Here is a 19922-nt window from a genome sequence, read left to right on the forward strand (position 1 = left end):
TCTCTTGTGGTGGAAGACCAATCTCCTTCTCAGGGAGGGCCTATCGTTGGCTATTCAGACCCCCAATCTTCATCTCTTCTCAGATGCATCGGACTCGGGCTGGGGTGCGACCTTGAACGGACAGGAGTGCTCGGGAACGTGGAACGAGGAACAGGGAACGCTCCACATCAACTGCAAGGAGCTACTAGCAGTTCATTTAGCCCTGTTGAACTTCAAGTCCCTCCTGCTAGGCAAGGTGGTGGAGGTGAACTCCGACAACACCACAGCCTTGGCTTACATCTCCAAGCAAGGAGGGACCCATTCGAGGAGCCTATACGAGATCGCAAGGGACCTCCTCATTTGGTCAAGAAGTCAAAACCTCACTTTAGTCACGAGGTTCATTCAGGGCAACATGAACGTCTCAGCAGATCGCCTAAGCAGAAGGGATCAGGTCATTCCCACGGAATGGACCCTCCACAAGAGTGTGTGCAACAGACTTTGGACCTTGTGGGGTCAGCCTACCATAGATCTGTTTGCCACCTCCATGACCAAGAGACTTCCGCTGTACTGTTCCCCAGTTCCAGACCCAGCAGCAGTTCATGTGGATGCTTTTCTGCTGAACTGGTCCCATGTCGACCTTTACGCATTTCCACCGTTCAAGATAATAAACAAAGTCCTTCAGAAGTTCATCTCGCACGAAGGGACACGGCTGACGCTGGTTGCTCCCCTTTGGCCTGCAAGAGAATGGTTCACAGAGGTACTTCAATGGCTGGTCGACGTCCCCAGGACTCTACCTCTAAGAGTGGACCTTCTACGTCAACCTCACGTAGACAGGTTGCACCCAAACCTCCACGCTCTTCGGCTGACTGCCTTCAGACTGTCGAAAGATTCGCTAGAGCTAGAGGCTTTTCGAAGGAGGCAGCCAGTGCGATTGCCAGAGCAAGGAGGGTTTCCACTCGTAGAGTCTACCAATCTAAGTGGGAAGTCTTCCGGAGCTGGTGTAGAGCCAATGCAGTATCCTCTACCAATACCTCTGTGACCCAAATAGCTGACTTCCTATTACATCTTAGGAATGAGAGATCCCTTTCAGCCCCTACGATTAAAGGGTACAGGAGTATGTTGGCTTCAGTTCTCCGCCACAGAGGTTTGGACCTTTCTTCCAACAAGGACCTTCAAGACATCCTTAAGTCTTTTGAGACTTCTAAAGAGCGTCGTCTACCCACTCCAGGCTGGAACCTAGACGTAGTCTTAAGGTTCCTTATGTCACCTAGGTTCGAACCTCTCCAGTCAGCTTCCTTCAAGGACCTTACCCTCAAGACTCTTTTTCTCGTCTGCCTTGCAACAGCTAAAAGAGTCAGTGAGGTTCATGCCTTCAGCAAGAACATTGGTTTCACGACCGAATCTGCAACATGTTCTTTACAGCTCGGATTCTTAGCTAAGAATGAACTTCCTTCGCGTCCTTGGCCTAGATCGTTTGAAATACCTAGCCTCTCCAACATGGTAGGTAACGAGCTAGAGAGAGTTCTTTGCCCTGTCAGAGCTCTCAAGTATTATCTTAATAGGTCTAAACCTATTCGAGGACAGTCAGAAGCCTTATGGTGTGCCATCAAGAAACCTTCGAGGCCCATGTCCAAGAATGGGGTTTCGTATTATATAAGGCTTCTGATTAGAGAAGCCCATTCTCACTTAAAGGAGGAAGACCTTGCTTTGCTGAAGGTAAGGACCCACGAAGTAAGAGCCGTAGCTACTTCGATGGCCTTTAATAAAAACCGTTCTCTGCAGAGCATAATGGATGCAACCTATTGGAGGAGCAAGTCAGTGTTTGCATCATTTTATCTTAAAGATGTCCAGTCTCTTTACGAGAACTGCTACACCCTGGGACCATTCGTAGCAGCGAGTGCAGTAGTAGGTGAGGGCTCAGCCACTACATTCCCTTAATCCCATAACCTTTTTTAACCTTTCTCTTGAATGCTTTTATTTTTGTTTTTATGGTTGTTACGGTAGGCTAAGAAGCCTTCCGCATCCTTTTGATTTGGCGGGTGGTCAATTCATTCTTGAGAAGCGCCTGGGTTAGAGGTTGTGTAGAGGTCCTTTAGTAGGGGTTGCAGCCCTATATACTTTAGCACCTTTGAGTTGATTCAGCCTCCAAGAGGAACGCTGCGCTCAGTAAGGAAGACGAACTTAAAAAAGAGGCAGAGTAACGGTTCAAGTCGACTTCCTTACCAGGTACTTATTATTTCATTGTTATTTGAGATAACTGTTATATGAAATATGGGATACTTAGCTATCCTTTAATCTTGTACACTGGTTTTCACCCACCCCCCTGGGTGTGAATCAGCTACATGATTATCGGGTAAGTTTAATATTGAAAAATGTTATTTTTATTAGTAAAATAAATTTTTGAATATACTTACCCGATAATCATGATTTAATTGACCCTCCCTTCCTCCCCATAGAGAACCAGTGGACCGAGGAAAAATTGAGGAGGTGTCAACAAGAAGTACTATAGTACCTGGCCACAGGTGGCGCTGGTGAGTACACCCCCTTCTAGTATTGTGATAGCTGGCGTATCCCTCCATAGAATTCTGTCGGGCAACGGAGTTGACAGCTACATGATTATCGGGTAAGTATATTCAAAAATTTATTTTACTAATAAAAATAACATTTTGATGAGTTATTAAGTGGTCTCATCAGTAATTCTGAGTTCACTGTACAGTAAATGTGGGAAATACGTTATCCATATACAGGTGTTCTGTGATGTGTTAAAAATCTTGGTCCACATGTCAATATTACTTGACCCGACAGATGTGTTATAAATCTTGGTCCACATGTCAATATTACTTGACCCGACAGTATGATATTCTGTTTTATTTAGAAACTTAGATTTCTCAAGTAAGGCTCTTATCCGAGTTCTTCATTTCAGGTTTCAAAAACCAATGTTATTTCCATGAATCTTACCTTCATATAGAAAAGGCTATGACTTGCAAGTACCAACTTGACAGCCTCTGAACAAAAAAGGATCAAATGTATTCTCTCGTCTCCGTTTCCCTTGGGAAAAGGCTACGCTGACGCCCACCTGCCATGCACCAAAAGATGTGTTTGGAAATGGGAGGTTCCCAGCTGTAAACCAACAAGAAAGATTCAGAGTTTTTGAATACTGATCCCAACTCAGATGTTCCTCTTTTGTTATCTCACAATTTGAGTGCTTATTTTTACTTTTTTTAATTTACTCAGGAATGTCTTCCATTGCTAATTTACCTAGATACTGTCTAAAATGCAAAGGGGTAAAATTATATTTGAACTCTCTTGATCTTCACTCTTTATGAGTTCCTTCTCGCAGCTCTGATTCTTCTTTAACCCTTCATTGCCCTAGATATGTAAACCTTGATGGCAACAAGAGGATTAGATTTCCTAAAATAGCTTCCTTTCAAATAGGTTTCATTTTAGATTTTATTAGTTCAGTAATTTCTTGTAATTATCTGCAGTTGTTGCTGTACCAACATTTCCAGTACAGTATATCAATTTGACAGTAGATTCTGATTAAGGTATTAGTCTATCTTCTTTTACAGTAAGTACTAGTGTTTCATTGTCTGACACCCGTTGAGATACTACTGCTTGTGTGTTAATGGGTCTTTTGACTGGCCAGACAGTACTACATTGGATTCTTCTCTCTGGTTACAGTTCATTTTCCCTTTGCCTACACACACTGAATAGTCTGGCCTATTCTTTACATATTCTCCTCAGTCCTCATACACCTGACAACCAAGATTACCAAACAATTCTTCTTTACTCAAGGGGTTACTGCACTATAATTGTTCAGTGGCCACTTTCCTCTTGGTAAGGGTAGAAGCGAGACTTTAGCTATGGTAACCAGCTTCTTTAGGAGAAGGTCACTACAAAATCAAACCATTGTTCTTTAGTCTTGGGTAGTGCCATAGCCTCTGTACCATGGTCTTCCACAGTCTTGGGTTAGAGTTCTCTTGCTTGAGGCACTCTGTTCTATCTTATTTCTCTTCCTCTTGTTTTGTTCAAGTTTTTATAGTTTATATAGGAAATATTTATTTTTAAAATAATGTTGTTACTTCATAAGATATATTTTTTTCTTTTTTTCCTTTCCTCATTAGGCTATTTTCCCTGTTGGAATCCCTGGGCTTATAGCATCCTGCTTTTCCAACTAGGGTTGTAGCTTAGCAAGTAATAGTAATAATCATAATGTCACTCATTCATAACTTTTGTGGTTCAAAAAGTTTGATTTGTGTTACAGATGGAAATTCCTACCCCTTCTGTCTTCACTATTTCTCTTTGTCTGAAAACAAACTTGATGCCCATTTTGGTGATAATGAACTGCCATATCTTAAAACCCAAACCTGGCTGTGAGAAAATTATAAACTATGTTGCTCATAAGTCTTGTAGTTGCTTGAACGTATTATTTACTGATTTCCCTGGTGTTATAACCAACAATGTTAGTTCTGCAATGCAGACTTCATATCATGCTTTAATTTTCTTATTAATTAGAACTTCGTATGACTTACTGTTTAGGGATAGTTTTAAGGTCTCAATCAATCTAGAAGGCAGATTTGATTGATATATTTCTTTTAGAATGGTTACACTTTTATAAGGAAGTTGGGAATTTTGGTCCTTCAAACTAAGTTTTTTCATTTATTTAATTTGTCAATTGTTCCTATGCATATACAAATCTTTTGTCCTTTAAGATAGGGATATTTCTTCAGCATTGCTGGATCAGCTTGCTACTTTTATCCTTGTCCGTAACGAGTATGGATGTTCTGTTGCACTACCCTTCTGAATGTTGGATTTTTTCTTACTTTTGTTTGTAATTAGTGTTGATTTTTTTTTTTTTTTTTTTTTGAACCCCCTCTCCTGTAACAGATAAAGTTCTCCAAATGGTAAGCATGAGGTGAAATGGAGTTGGTTCATATGAAAATACAATCGTTTAAAGCCCCATGTGTTTTGTACCTCTGTGTAGGGTGACTGTAAGCAGCCCTTCCTCCCCCTTTGAAAGTGTTGTTCTTTATTTTCTGAGGAGGAAGACGATGAACTCAGAGCATAACTCATATCACTTTGTGATACTTTCTTTTCTTTGGGAGGTAGTTAACTGATTCAGACCGAGTGTCGCTTATACCTTTGTGCCCAATAATTAATATTATTCATCTGGTGGGCACACCTACCAGTGACATTATTCCCCAGTTGGTGACTTCTGTATAGTGTAGTGTCAATGAGTGTTTCCAGTGCTCCCCATGTAACAGAAACCTAAGGTGGTTTGTGTTGCAGCAGAGCAAGCTCTGGTATCTATCTCCTGTTAGGGAGCACAGTCATTATCAGTCACCCAGACCATGACTTCTTTGTGACAGGAAGAAAGAATAGTTGGTAGGGGAAAGTAGAGGAAGTTCACCCTCTATTCCTCCTTTGCTAACCTCTTCTTCCTCCTCCTTTCTCTTTGTTGAACACTTCTTCCTTTAGCAGAAGATGACAAAGATAATCATGAGGGAAGGCATTTTGCCAAAAGTTTCTTGGGACATAGAGCAATATCTCTCCTCTTTTGGAAGAGAGTGATGGTACTCACTCTTGATTGACCTTTGTGGTCAATCAAGCAAAGCTTGAGCTGATATTACAGTCCCTGCTGTTTGCACCAGGTGCAGGTGAGTGGTCCTGATCAGACTGAACACCATCACCATAAGCCAGGGAGGTTGGGTAATATGCACCCACTTTCCCACTACTGTAGTGGTATAGGACTGTGTCTTACACTTGTACACTACTCTGTGCCATTTTTTCGGGGTCAGTTAGTGGTTGTAAGTTTGTTGTGACAGCCACTGGTGTTAAATCAGTTGCACGTGAACAGTCCTACCTGGACTAATCTCAGCACCATTCAGTAGGCCAATAGGGATACTGTTCATGCTGCCTCCTTATGCTGATACAGAGCTCTCTCACCTACCAGTACCTTCAGGGTAGGTTAGCTACTTTGAGCCTGGTGTGATAGCCACCACTGTTTCACCAGTTGTAGATGAATGGTCCTACCCAGACCTATCTCCAGCACTGTATGTTAAGCCAGTAGGGATACCTTTCATACTACTCGTGACATTACAGAGTAAAGCTGATAGAGTTAGTGCATCAACTGTGGTTGGCTAGTGATCGTAAGCTTAGTGTAATGGTTACCACTGTTTTCCTACGTTGCAATGAAGTTTTCTCAGTGTTGGTCAGGAATGTGAGACCTTGTGACATTGACTGTTGTTTGCACTGGTACCAGGTGAACAGTCCTTCCGGGACAGAACACCAATAGGTAAGTGATTAAAGGTAAGGATGTGCTGTGGTGAGAAGCTATCCTCCTTCTCTACCTCTTCTGATTCTGACAATTCTTCTGAAAAGCAGAAGTCCAGGAAGGCTGAGTGCAATGAGTTCCACAGGAATTCAAGTAATCTCTCGTCTCTTTTGAGAGGAGATGATTCCAACTTGTTACGCGGAGATCAGTGCACCGGTCTTTGGTCCATTTCAGCTGCCCTCTGTACCAATCTGAGGTGAGTGGTCCCATGCCTGGCCAATCATCCTTACCAAATATCATTCTGTCCATGTGGATAGATAATCAGTGCTAATGGCTGATCTGTCATGCTGATGACCAATTGGTCCTGTGTTAGATCAATCATCCGATCTTATTGCTAATATGTCCCATGAAACTGTACAGAGATATTGTATACCTATTGAATTATGTTTTGCAAACCTCTTTTGCAATAAACCATAGAAATTGTTGTTCTTGGTTACTTCCAGTTTGTTTACTAACTTTTTTCTTTTCCTCTGAAAATTCAATATTACAATAAACTGTATCTATTCAGTTTTAGAATCAAACCAGAACTAGTTTATTTCTCCCCCTCCAAAAATGTTTGCAAATCAGTCGGTAAAAAATGTCACTTGAGTACAAACCCTTTATGATAGCGGAGTCCTATCAAATGAATTTCCTGTGAATAGCAGAGTACCCCAGGGGAATGTGTTGTCACCTATGTTGTTTATCCTCCTCATAGATTTTTTAATGTGTAGAACAGTTGGAGATGGTGGAAAAGGATTGGACTGGATTGGTAATAGGAAATTAGGTGACATAGAATATGCTGATGATGCCGTCCTTATTAGCAGAACACCACAGGATTTGCAAAGTTTGCAATATCACAAGAGGTTGGGCTCAAGATAAATAGAAGAAAGACAGATGATGAGAATGGAATATGCAATCGAAGATGAAATATGGTTAGAAGGAGAAAGGATTAATGAAGTAGAATCATTTAAATACTTAGGAACTATGATCTCTAACACAGGGTCTTTAGAATTAGAGTTTAATGAAAGATTGAAAAAAGCAAATCAGATAATGGCTAGATTAAGTAAAATTTGGAAATCAAATCGCTTGAAATTACATATAAAAATCAGGCTATATATCAGTTTAGTGAGATCAGTGTTACTGTTGGGTTATGAGTCATGGTATGACAATGAAACAACCTCCATCAGATTTAGTAGATTTGAGAACAAAGCTCTCAGAATATAGGGAGTGAAATGGCAGGACAGGATTAGGAATGAAAATTTAAGAGATTACCCGAGTGCCATATCTGGATGAGATCATGGTGAGGGGTAGATGGAATAGTTAGGGCATGCTCTTCATACTCCCCAAGAGAGATTGGTTCACCAAACATTTAACTGAGCTCTCTCTACAAGGTACTAGAAGTGTTGGAAGACCCAGGCCTACATGGTTAAGGACTATGAAGTGTAAAGTCAGAGAGGATGAATGGAGAAGTATTAAATTAAAATCTCAAGATAGAGACAACTGGCGAAATCTAACCGAGGCCTTTTGCGTCAATAGGCGTAGGAGGAGATGATGATGATGAAAAACACTATTATGAATAAATTGCTCGATTCTGAAACAGACATAATTTGACAGGAGGGTTAAGTTTGAAAGTGTTAATCACTTATACTGAAAGAACCAGTGCTGTCTTGCAACTTTACAAAGCATTACCACCAACATTCTGTTTAGATGACTCCTTGCAACATTGCCCAGGATTTACAAATTTTAGTGACAAGTTTTTTGTTCTCGGTGATGACAGACACCAGATATGTTGATTAATGAATTGAATTCCATGACACTTTGTCACTGCAATTCTGTTAGTGTAGCTATCTGTGATGACATCAGCCTAGCTCGAAGTAAATTCTTTAAATGTTTTAGTGGTTTCAACACTTGGGCTTGCCATCTGCGATTGGGCTGACCCACCAAAATGAGTTAATCAAGGCATTTGTAAGAATTTGGTTTGTGTGTAAATCTAAAACTGCTTTTGCTTTGAATTTTAAAAACATATTGTATTACAAGTTGTTTGCAAGTTTCAGGACATCTTTTAAGCATTCATGAATAGTTAATTAATATATATACCCTTTTGAATTACAGAAACCATGGGAATATAATTAAGTAAACAATTTTATAAAGATCGAAGTTATTTTATTTGTGTCCAGCAGTGCGTCTTCTCAGTTAATATTTTATTTGTTAGTACTGGGCCAGAAAGTCAAGATATAACTTAGAAGGAGCCAGTAGTAGAATTTAATATATTTAGGATAGCTAGGATTGTAATTAGAGCAGGTTTTCTCTTGCTACTTTTTATTCTATGAGTTGATGTAATTTATGCTCATTCAGTGACTTCAAGCACTGTATATTCTTGTTGAGATACCCAAGCTTGCTTTGTAAAATTTGCTTATGCAATTGCATTGCTCCTTGTGGTATTTGATAGGGACACTTTACCACAGTCTATATACATTCTTTCATTTCATGAGGTACGAGTCTAATGAATGTCTTCATAAATTTGGGCCGTGCTGCTTAGATGATTGTGGAAATGTAAAACTTATGTGTAATGCATTAAGCACACAATTATTTTCATAATTTGTTGAATTTTAGGGATGGGGTACATGATTAGGAAACTGTTCATCTTTATTTTAAAAAGTTTGATTTAATATTTGTATTGATTTATTTTATAAATCCTTTTGTTTTGGAGATTTTTACTTGAGTTCTTTATTGTATTTAGTAGTGACATCCATGTTCAGTATTCCTTTAGATCATATGTAATAAAATTCCCTTTGATTTTGGACTGAATACATTTGGTATTGTAGCTTGTGTTTAGACTGATTTACTGTACTCTGTGTGGTCTCCCTGTGGTTTTTATGTAGATGTAAAGTCCCCTTTGAAATGCAAGGTAATGTAATTTTTACTTTCTTCTCACAGATCTGCTCCCTTTTCAACTTGTATCCGTTACCTCTATAGGTAGAAGATCCATTTTTTAAAGTACTTAGCTAGTTTAAGCTACTGCGATAATCTGTTATCAGTTTAGATTTTACGATGGTACAGGCAGATTTCGTTGCTTGTTATTTTTTTCTCTTTTAAACTGTGCTTTCATTGTGACTTATGGCAAAATTTATTGCATATGTCAACTGCATTTATTTCCAAACACTGGTCGAAGAAATTGCCATCACAATGCTATTTTCTTTATCATTTATGTAGAATACAGTATATTTGAAAATGTACTTCTAATTAACTTTTAACTTGCACTGCCCTATAGGTGAGACTTATTGTCCAAAAATTTTATTTTGCATGGCATATCAAGTAGCCCTCATAGGAAAAGCATCTGTAACTTTATGTGCCATCTGGAGATTAAATTCTGTATATCTAAGATAATAACCAGAGTTTTCAGTCACAATGAAAATTGTAGAAACACTTCAACAACACTATTGACCAACACTACAGGCTATCTAGAAGGTACCCTAAGCAACTACTAAAAGTAATTAAAGACATTGCTAGAGTTACTGGTGATTAAAGCTGCTAACATAAATTTCCATAACTAAACACTGTATCTAAGTATGAACAATGTTTGCATCCTGAACGTACTAAGTCTGACAATAACTGGTTAACTATCATAAAAAAGGACAGCTGGTAATTTCTTATTTTGACTAACATTCTGCATCAAAACATGTTTGTAGGCCCCTATATTCCTGGTTTTTGTGTGTCAGTAAGTCTTCTTTAGGAAAATAATTGTCCCATAGAAATATAGATTGCAAAATGGATGATTAAACAGTATTCCAAGCAATTATATACATAATCAGTAACTATATACAGATTCACTACTAGTACAAATTGTTACGTCCTGTAGTAATAACAATATTTGTTATTGAAGCACTTATGATCGATACTGACATTTTGCAGAAATAAATACTAAGCTAAATTTTCAACTTGAAAAGTCAAACAGAGATAAACTGCAGAACATGAAAAATTAATTAAAAGTTAAATTGGACAAAGATAGCAATGGTTGCAGAGGAAAATAACCATACATTTTACAGTAACAGGAAAATTAGTAGGAAAGCTGTGATTGTTACTCTTCTTAATTTACCAACCATGTGGATAGATTAGTTTCGGTCAGTTGTCTCTTGAAAGTGTTTTAGGTGATTTCCCTGTGAATCTACTGTTTTGCATATTTATGTTGACTTTTAAGCCTTTATTGGTTAGAGAATATGGTTTAGTGTTCAGAACACACAGCTCCAGAATGCTCAACTAGAGAAGGGTTACCGACAGTGTGCTAAAAATATCTGTTTTTCTTCTCAGCTAATCACATACAGTGGGAGGCAGTTTTAACCCACCTCATTACCAAAAGTACCTTTAGTAGCATTGGTTTTATTCTTGCTAAATTGTAGTACTGTACTGTACTTACAGTTACATCTAGGTTAGGGATTCGTAAACATTTGTATACAGTATTAGTTATTCTCTTTATGGTAATACTGTATTAGTTTGTTATAATATATCTTGCATACTTTTACTCAAAGTAGTTTATGTCCAAGGCTCATTTTGATAGGTCCTTTAGTATTATTCAGTCGTGAGATTTACGCTAAAATCCATGAATTCAATTAAAATACTGTACTTTTAAAGTCCTAATTAAAAACAACTTCACATGATATCCTACTTCGGGATCATTGTTGAGTGAAAAGCTAATGAATAATAAATTTGAACTAGGCATTTAACTTAATTTTGAATTATTTTTTTTTTTTATGCCATGAAACCTTTTTTGCATTTGCTTTGTTTCGACATGCTTAGAGAAATTGATCTTTAGAATTATATGCATGTATGACTATTCAGATGTGCATGGATATGTTGATTGTTGTACCATATTGTGATATTGTAAATACTGTACAGTGGCATGCATTGCTTTAATGCATCGTAAAAATCTTCATTTTAGTTGAAATTTAGATTTTAGATATCCGTAAAGAAAATTATTGGTTGAATGTAGATTTATCATTCGCATTGGAACATTTTACAACTTACCAGTTACTTGACTTTATGAGATTCCCATGTATACTTATTATGGTTGTTGTTTGAGGTTGCAGAGAACTTGATTTGAGTAGGTTTTACTTGAAACTTGTATATTTTAAGTAAGGCTTAAACATTATGAGCTCAGTCAATCATGGTGAGTGTCTTATAAGTATCGGTTTAAGTCCTATCTTAGAAGATTCAGAGTTTTAGGCATGAGTTGCTTTTTATGTAATGTAGATTTACAAGTGATTGTTTGGATCTTTTAGTAATAGTATGCCCTCTAAATAGGTCTTTTATCCACAGTTCCAAAGACAAGAAAATGCAATACAGTATACCCATGTACAAAGGTGTACAGTATAATGCAAATTGTATTTAAGGATCATAGATGTCTTGCTATAGTCATTTTTTTAAGGTCATATAGGAAACAGATATGTATTATTCTACTAGTGAGTAATAAAAAGAGATTAATGTTTTTCCGTTTTTCTGTGTAATTATGAACTTCATTTTTATATATAGAAATTATGAGTCAGTACCTAACCTTGTGTCATTAATCTTTTTCATCATCTCAGAATTGGTCAGCTCTTGTTCCTATGTGTATACAAAATTCAGGCCTTTAAAATAGGGAGATGTCTTCATCGGAGCTGGAACAGCCATTGAATTTGTTAATGAGGTAATTAACAACAGGTGCTGTGCATTGGCAAGTAGCCCTGCCCACCCACCTGTCAAAGACTCACTTTTGTCTTTGGCCACAATTGGGATAGACGTACTGTACTGTTGCGTCTTATCTAAGGCTGTTTGTTTATTTTCTTATACCTTCAGTTGGATTGGTGATATCAGCTTCCATGTTTAGTAATAGAATGATTAAGGATTGCAAATGTATGTTGGATATTTCTTCAGTTTATGGTAAACTGGTGATAGATACAATCTCTATATAGGGTCATTATTTTTACTATTATCCCTAAGTCTTCTCCAACTTTATTTCTGGCAAGCTCATGAATTGCTGGAGAGACTGTGAGTACTTTGCTCTCCTCTTTGAATTTGCCATTTCTTTGAAGCTAATATATATACATTCCTGGCTTAGACCCGGGGGTTAGGCTTCAGGAGCAGGGAGAACTCTGATCTACATTGCTGGAGTCATTTTGTTGATTGCTGATGACAAGTGACCTTAGGAAGGTTTGGCCTTTCTTAGGTCTTGCATAAGGCTACTTTGCCCCAGTGACCCCGGTGCCAGTACCCCAGTGGTGACACCAGTGATTTAGGGGTGATTCCTTAGTCAGTGGTTGGTGACCTCAGTACCAATGACCCTCAGTGGTAATCCCTGTACGCAGTGATCCCTAAGTATGTTGCCTGAGTGCCTGTCACCACCTTTCTTGTCACTCCCACTATGTGTCTCTGATGGGGGCCTGTGGTTCCCTCTTGCTCTGTGTCTGAGTTTAGAATCCCTAGTGAGTGTGCTTACTGCTTTGCCTGTGACTGAGTTCCCTTGTCTTGTGGTTCTGTTGGAGCATTTAGTTTGAATCTCCTGTGGGGGGGGGAGGGGTTGACAGCTTCAGTGTTGATGGTTGCTTAGACCCTGATTCCTCTACTGTACTTGGTTTGCAGAGCCAGAGGTGAGGATTGGTAATAGGAAGAAACGTGCATGTTCTTTTTCTGCCTTCTCTTCAACTTCTGATTCTGATCCTTTGCAAAAGAAGAAGCCATCTAAGAGGTCCAGGCCAGTCGTAGTCTTAAGCCTTAGGACACCACTGCTCTTTCGGGAAGTGTGGATGACATCCGAGAAGCTCTTGCCCAGGTGCTTTGTCCTCTTGAGTACGATCTTTTGACTGAAGAATATATTGTAAACCTCTCCTCATGAAGTTGTCTATGCTTTGAGGAGTGTTGAGCAAGTCTTCCCCACCACGGGACATCAAGCCCCCTGAGGGGTACAAAACCCATGGATCATCATTATGCTAAGCATATCATTCCGGACTACTATCCCTTTCAGGGTAAGGGATTCCTCTTTTGACCATATACCAATCTTCTTGTAGGGGCTGGCTATATCAGCTTATTCATCCCTATGATGGAGAGAGGGGGTTGCTGGAGTCATTTCCTTTGCTTCCATACAGGACCAGGTAGACTGACACAATTTTAAAAGTAGTTTACATTTTTCCCAGCTATACAAACCAGAATTTTATAAAGTTAAACTTCCCTCCTCAACACTTTCTCAGTCCTGAGCTGAAGGTCAAAATTGAAATCTTTGACAGGTACTAAAGGGCTCCTTGCCCATTTTCAACACAGGTCATTAACTACCTCATTAACTATTTTAATTGCCGTTTCAGCTCCACTGAAGGTATCTCCTTATTTTAAGGGACTCGGGTTTGTATAGCTAGGAAAAATACAAATTATTTTTTTTAATTTATATTATCAGTGTTTTGATGTAATTGGGAAATAATAAGTGGTGAAATTCCTTTTTCCATAGTTTTTAACAACAGAAATTATATACAGTATTCATATAAAATTCAAAACCTTTTTCCAATACAGTATATGTTTTGCTTGTCTAAGCAGGAAGACCAAGACCTGAATGAAGTAGATATTTGTAATGAGCAGCTAGGAAGTGATGTCATTACTCTCCCATCTTTTATTCACTGCTCCTATTAGGATTTTAGGTGGTTGAGGAACAAACTGTATCTGCTGCATTTTTAAACAACCAATTCCTTAGTCCTGCTTTTTACTTCATTTGTTATGTTTCATCAAAGGGTATGGATGTGGGTATTTAAATTTCACTTTTCTTTCAAGAGTCTAAGATGAAGTGTGCTGTGATTTTTTCATGTATCCGGGTTATTTCAATCACCTTGTAGTGAATGATCCTGAATTTAATGTTTCAATTCTCGAGTACGTGTACTAAGTATCGTATGACACAATGGGCCTTCACCGGACTCCTCCAACCATCTACTTCTCCTTCTCTTTCAGTATCGTTGTTGATCTGGATATATTTCCAGTATTTATGTTATCTACATTGCTACCTAATATATTGTATCTTTCAAGTCTCAGAATGTTTTTAGAGGTTTCCTTCAGCCTTGGGAAACCTAGTGCTTGAAGTTTAACTAGGCCCATGAAATTGTTTATTGTACTTAACTTTTGTTACTCAGAAATGGGGTTCATATTTTTCTGAGTTTTGTATATTTTTATTTTATTCTTATTTTTATCATATTTCAACATTTTACCAGTTTTGGGCAAGAAATGGGTTCTCTCAATTTTATTCAGGCTTTGGTACTTTCTGCTTATGATCATGTCTGGTCAGATACTTATTTTTACTGTTTTTCCATGAATATTTAGGCATCCCTACTTGTATTTTCACTTCTACCACTAATCTAACTGACTCCTCTTCTTCTCTGATCATGTGCCAAAACTTGCAGTGCAGTATTTGAGGTACATGCGTTCAATCAATTTCCTAATGCACTCCATCTATGAATCTAAGCATTTTTGTCACTTCAAACTCAATTTTATGTTTAAGTGACCATGTTTCAGCTACATAGAGCATAGAGAAATAAGGGACTTGAATATTAATCCAATTCCTTCACTTATTTGACTTGTTTACCAGTAGTTCTTAGGTTTCAAAGAAACTTATAAGAATACGATTGAGCATACTCTTTGGTGGGTGATTTTCCCAAGAGATAGGCCCTAGGAAAGATTATTCGGACTTGTGGAAAGTCAATATTTCATTGCCTCTCTAAGTAAAATAAGTTAGTTGAATTTGTGAAATAAGAATTCTTCAAAATTATGATTCAGGACTTGGTTCCACTGTCTTTACAATCAAAGTAAGCATTGAAAAACAAGGTCATATACAGTAATGTATTTAAAAAAACACTTAAAAGATTAGTTTTACATTTTGTGGTTCTGTAATTGAAGACTTAGTATACTTACTTTATCAAGACTATTTTTATGATAGATAACAGGTTAAGAACAAAGTTTTTAACCTGTTTGATATTTTTTTATTTTCACTTTGAAGATTTACCAGAAACCTGAGGATTTTATGGGGTTTATCTTTGCAATTTTCCCTTATTTTGATAAAAAAATGAGTACAACTAAAGAATTTCTTTTATTTAGGATCTCATAGTATTTAAGGTGAAATAAAAGTAAAAAAAAAATTATCTTTTAAGATACAGTAACTAGATTTTTGTACTGTACGGCACTGTATTTAAAACAATTAGGAAATGAACAGTACTAAACTGTTATATTAGAAAACAAGTTAATACATTAACTATGTCATATATTCTAATCAATAGGTGTAGAAAAGATAACGATGATGATATCTTAATTTGCAACATAAGTTGTGCAGCATATCAGATTCTGGTGGCTGCTTTGAAACTTTTTCTGTAAACTACGTATATTGTATTTTGGGTGATTAAAAATTAAGCTCTGCTGTTTGTCGCAATATAGTGGCTATGTTTGCAGCTATATATGTACATTATATCATATGGTAATTCTTTAATAACTTTAGTTATGCAATTTATCTTATTTTGGTTATAACTTTGCTTAGATGCATGCTGCTCAATTTTATGAATTTTAATGAATGTAAGTGTATGGTCCGCTGCTTAAAATTTAGAACAGTACTGTACTTGGCAAGGAGCAGCAGTACAGTGTTATGTAGTGTCTATTATCATTATAGTAAAGAATTGTAGAATAAAGCTTTGTCAAAGGGTTTTATAACTTTAGTCACAAGAATCCTCTACTTTTAGTCATGCTTGTTAAGATTCTATACTGTCATTTTTTTTTTATCTTGTGATTATCCCCCTGGCAGTTTTGGTCATGCAAAAATCACTGTTGGCTTGCATAATCTTAAAAGATATTTGTTACTTACCTTTTTATGTGTCATTCTAACTCTATAGCATTTTAAATGAATTGGAGGTATTTGAAAATCTACTTGAAACTTCAGGATCTAGTTTTTGCCTTTTGAATTATATACCTCCAATACCAATCAATTTAAGTTATCCACAGCCTCTCCTGAAGTGTGAAGTCAATGTTTTGCTAAGTAAGGTTTTGTGATATTTACAGATATCAAATTACAATACAGTAAAATCTTTACATACAGGTTTTTCAGTCAAGGTGAATTCCATCACCTTGTTCAATAAGGGAAGATTTGTGCTCTAAGATCTTTTGTTTTCTCCCTTTTTCCTTTTTAGAATCAGGTGCAGTTAAAGCAAAGGACCTTCCAGCACTTATGCATGTCTTAGAAGGTCGATCTCCAAATGTTGATCTTGCTAACTTGGATCCAGAAACTCAGAAACTGTTGGAGGGTCTTGATTTGTCTATGAGCTTCTCTGGCATAAGCACCGTTTCATCGGGTGGAAGTTTTATTAGGGTAGGCAGTGGAGGTGGAAAACGTCACGCATGCAGCGTTCTCAAAGGTAGTCACGGTGATATCACGGATATGTCTGGAGTATCAACCTCTGGAATTTGGCCCCTGGATTCTAAGGAGAACAAAGAACCTGGGAAAGGTATTAAGGATGATCATCATGCACAAGATTCATCTAAGCAAGGAATTAAGAAAATTCCCCCGGAGTTAGTTACTCCAACAAAGATTCCGCTTCCTCACTCCACTGTTAGGACACCATCAAAAGCATGCCGAAGTCTAGTGGTAGAAAAGCCAACTTTAGCCTCGGGAAAGCAGATGCCTACGAGTTGTCAGGCGCTTGAAAATTCAATGGTTAAACCAGAAAAATTATTTCCAGGAAAATCTTCTAGTGAAGGTAAAATCATGTTAAACATGCCTCTCTCTCTCTCTCTCTCTCTCTCTCTCTCTCTCTCTCTCTCTCTCTCTCTATATTTTACTCGTATAAAATTGATTGTTGTCGGCTCGTATCTCTCTCTTTTTTTCTATATTTTACTCGTATAAAATTGATTGTTGTCGGCTCGTATCTCAATTCATATTTTGTTGAATACTAATGTGAAGATTTCCTTTGATTATTTATGGATTTATTTTTACATTCATATTGAATATATTTGTAACCTTATTTTTGTTTTGTGGCATCCAGCCCTTACCCTTTAATGTAGAGAAAATAGTGGCTGTGAAATGTCTTATACAGTAGTTTCATAGTTGACTTCTTATTTGTTGTGCAGTGATAATAAGATAGCAAATTATCTTGTAAATGGAAGTACCTTTCTCCTGCCAAATACGAAAACTGGAGTCCATAAAGTATGCTTTGTAAGGTAGACAATGCTTAAATAAAGTTACCTTCAAAATGTGAATAATTAATGTTTATACAAAATGTAGAATAGGATATATTAGCAGAAAGTTACAATATGTACTATTGAAGAATAATTTGCAAAGATTGATTTTTCATAAGATAGGTGTTTTAGGTCACTGAGAACTCAATTTGAAATTATTTCCTTGACTAAAGGCAATTATTTCTTCAGCTTCTGATGATGGTTCCGTGTTAGTGGTTGATGTTGGAACATTAACACTGTCCCCAGCTCTGTTACCACCGAAAGTAGAAGATAGCAGTAAAGTGTCAGGTAATTCATTTGCAATGGCCCATTTTCTGTTGAAGTGTGTCAGGTTTTTTATAATGTACAGTAGTAATATTGTTACAAAAAGAAAATGTTGGAAATCTGCTGATTTTCATAAAAGTGGTTATATTTTTGCCAGATGTGATATGAATGTTACCTATGTAACTTTAAATAAATCTTAGTGATATAAGAAATTTGAAATATTTTCCACAGGTGTTCGTGTAATGCATCGAAGTAGAGTGTGTTACCTAACAACTCTAGATGTCAGCTTCCCTCATCTAGAGCTTCCCCAAGATTGGGATATATCACAAACTTGTGCTTCAAGGCAACTAGCTGGAAATGGTATGTTGTGCATACTTTTGAAAACTTTGATGTCAGCATTCATGTGTTATGTAGAAGGTAATGTTAATATTCTTATGAGCACCATTGTAGAGCATTTGATGATTTTGAATTATTTGAAATGTGGGACATAGAATATGCTCCTATATCAGAAGGAAGGAAGTATCATGTGTGAATTATTGCATGAAGAGAGCAATCTACCTTATACCATACAAGTCTCTCTCTCTCTCTCTCTCTCTCTCTCTCTCTCTCTCTCTCTCTCTCTCTCTCTCTCTCTGGTTCATGCTGACATTTACAGTAACTATTTTTTTTTTGTTTTAAATGTCAGTTTCACAATATTTTGGTAATGAACGCTTGATTCACTCTTCAACCTTATTTAAACGCCATCCACTATGGCTGTTCCACTCGATTCACATTCCAACATTATTCAAGCTTCTGCAATGTTGACGTTCCCTTCAAAATCACCACTCAATTAATTCTTTTGCCTTTTCTAAACCAAAACTGCTGTCTTTTATCAATCTTTCTGAATCTGTCTTAATTTGTCTATCAAAACCCTCTTAGAACTTTATTAAAGTACTGTATACTAGTTTGAACAAAAATGACTGGAGTTTAATTTTAATGAAAATAGTAAAGCAGACTCTTTAAAAACATATAATTGAAAAAGTCAGAAAAAATAGAAGCAGAAAGAGAATTTTAATGCTTCTTTGTAAAAGGAAAGAAGTAGTCACAGAGTCACTACTTTAGTTTTAAGAAAGGGAAGAGTAAGGGGGAGTGATTATAATGTTATCATATGATTGGCTAATAATTTTTTTATTTGCTACCTATTCCAGAATTACAATACAGGATACTTTTCCCATTACCAGTACAGTAGTTAATGGTAGCATTTAAATGAAAAATATCATTGGCTCTTTAAATTTTAAGGGATATTTTCTTCAACGAAGTGCCCTTCATATTTAAAGAAAAATTTGCAGCACAGTATGTGTACAGTATTTAGATAACAGTTCATTTTGATTTAATCTCTAGGATAACCCCTTCCTTTAAGCAGTGCTATTTAACAGTGTATCACCTTGACTGTCCTCATTTAATGTGATTATGATTGACCGTCACTTGTAAATTTCTTGTAGGATCCATAGTCATAACAGATTACATTCTCCTACAAAGAGAATGCACATTACATTGACCAGTATCATCTCTTGTTCCTTCTGCTAACCCTGACTGTGACCATCACCAGGTAATGGTATGTATTAGAAGGGTACAATATCTTATAGTCATGGTCATGTTTCAGTTATGAATCAATTTGTGTGTTGAAAGAGCATTTGATTTTTTAATTATTATGCATTGCTACTTTATGTAATCTTATTATTTTTTGTTTTTATTTATTATACAGTAATGTCATCCTTTTGTTTCAGAGGTACACTATTCTGCTAAAGAAATATTAAAACTACCTCCTGCATCAGCAATAGAGATACTCAGAGGTCAACTCATCATCAGGTAAGATTATTTCAATTGCGAATTTTATAGTTATATAGTAAGGATTAATATTATTCCTGCATATAAGGGCTTTGGTTGCATCAATTATAGTACATTATCTGATTAATTCTGAAACTATCATTTCTCAACAAACCTTTTAATTTGTTCCCACTTGTTTAACCTTGAAATGTCATGTAAAATTTCCCTAAATGGAAAAAATAATACTGTTGTGCGTACAGCTAGCAATAACAAGATCAGCTAACTAAATAATGGAGGGAAGGGAGTTAGAAAATCATGAGCTGGATGTCTAGTCTAATGATGT

General features: G+C 36.9%; 1 protein-coding gene across 2 annotated transcripts in view; it reads left to right on the forward strand.

The window, feature by feature from the left end:
• LOC137654488 (uncharacterized) overlaps positions 1-19922 on the forward strand; it is a 121311-nt gene that overhangs the window by 56485 nt on the left and 44904 nt on the right. For both annotated transcript variants that reach the window (XM_068388154.1, XM_068388153.1), the window contains exons 5-8: positions 16465-17031; positions 17699-17797; positions 18005-18133; positions 19540-19621. In XM_068388154.1, the coding sequence (XP_068244255.1) occupies positions 16465-17031; positions 17699-17797; positions 18005-18133; positions 19540-19621 (877 nt within the window). The remainder of the gene's footprint in view (positions 1-16464; positions 17032-17698; positions 17798-18004; positions 18134-19539; positions 19622-19922) is intronic.

The sequence above is a fragment of the Palaemon carinicauda genome, chromosome 15 (assembly GCF_036898095.1).
Source record: "Palaemon carinicauda isolate YSFRI2023 chromosome 15, ASM3689809v2, whole genome shotgun sequence".
Taxonomy (NCBI): domain Eukaryota; kingdom Metazoa; phylum Arthropoda; class Malacostraca; order Decapoda; family Palaemonidae; genus Palaemon; species Palaemon carinicauda.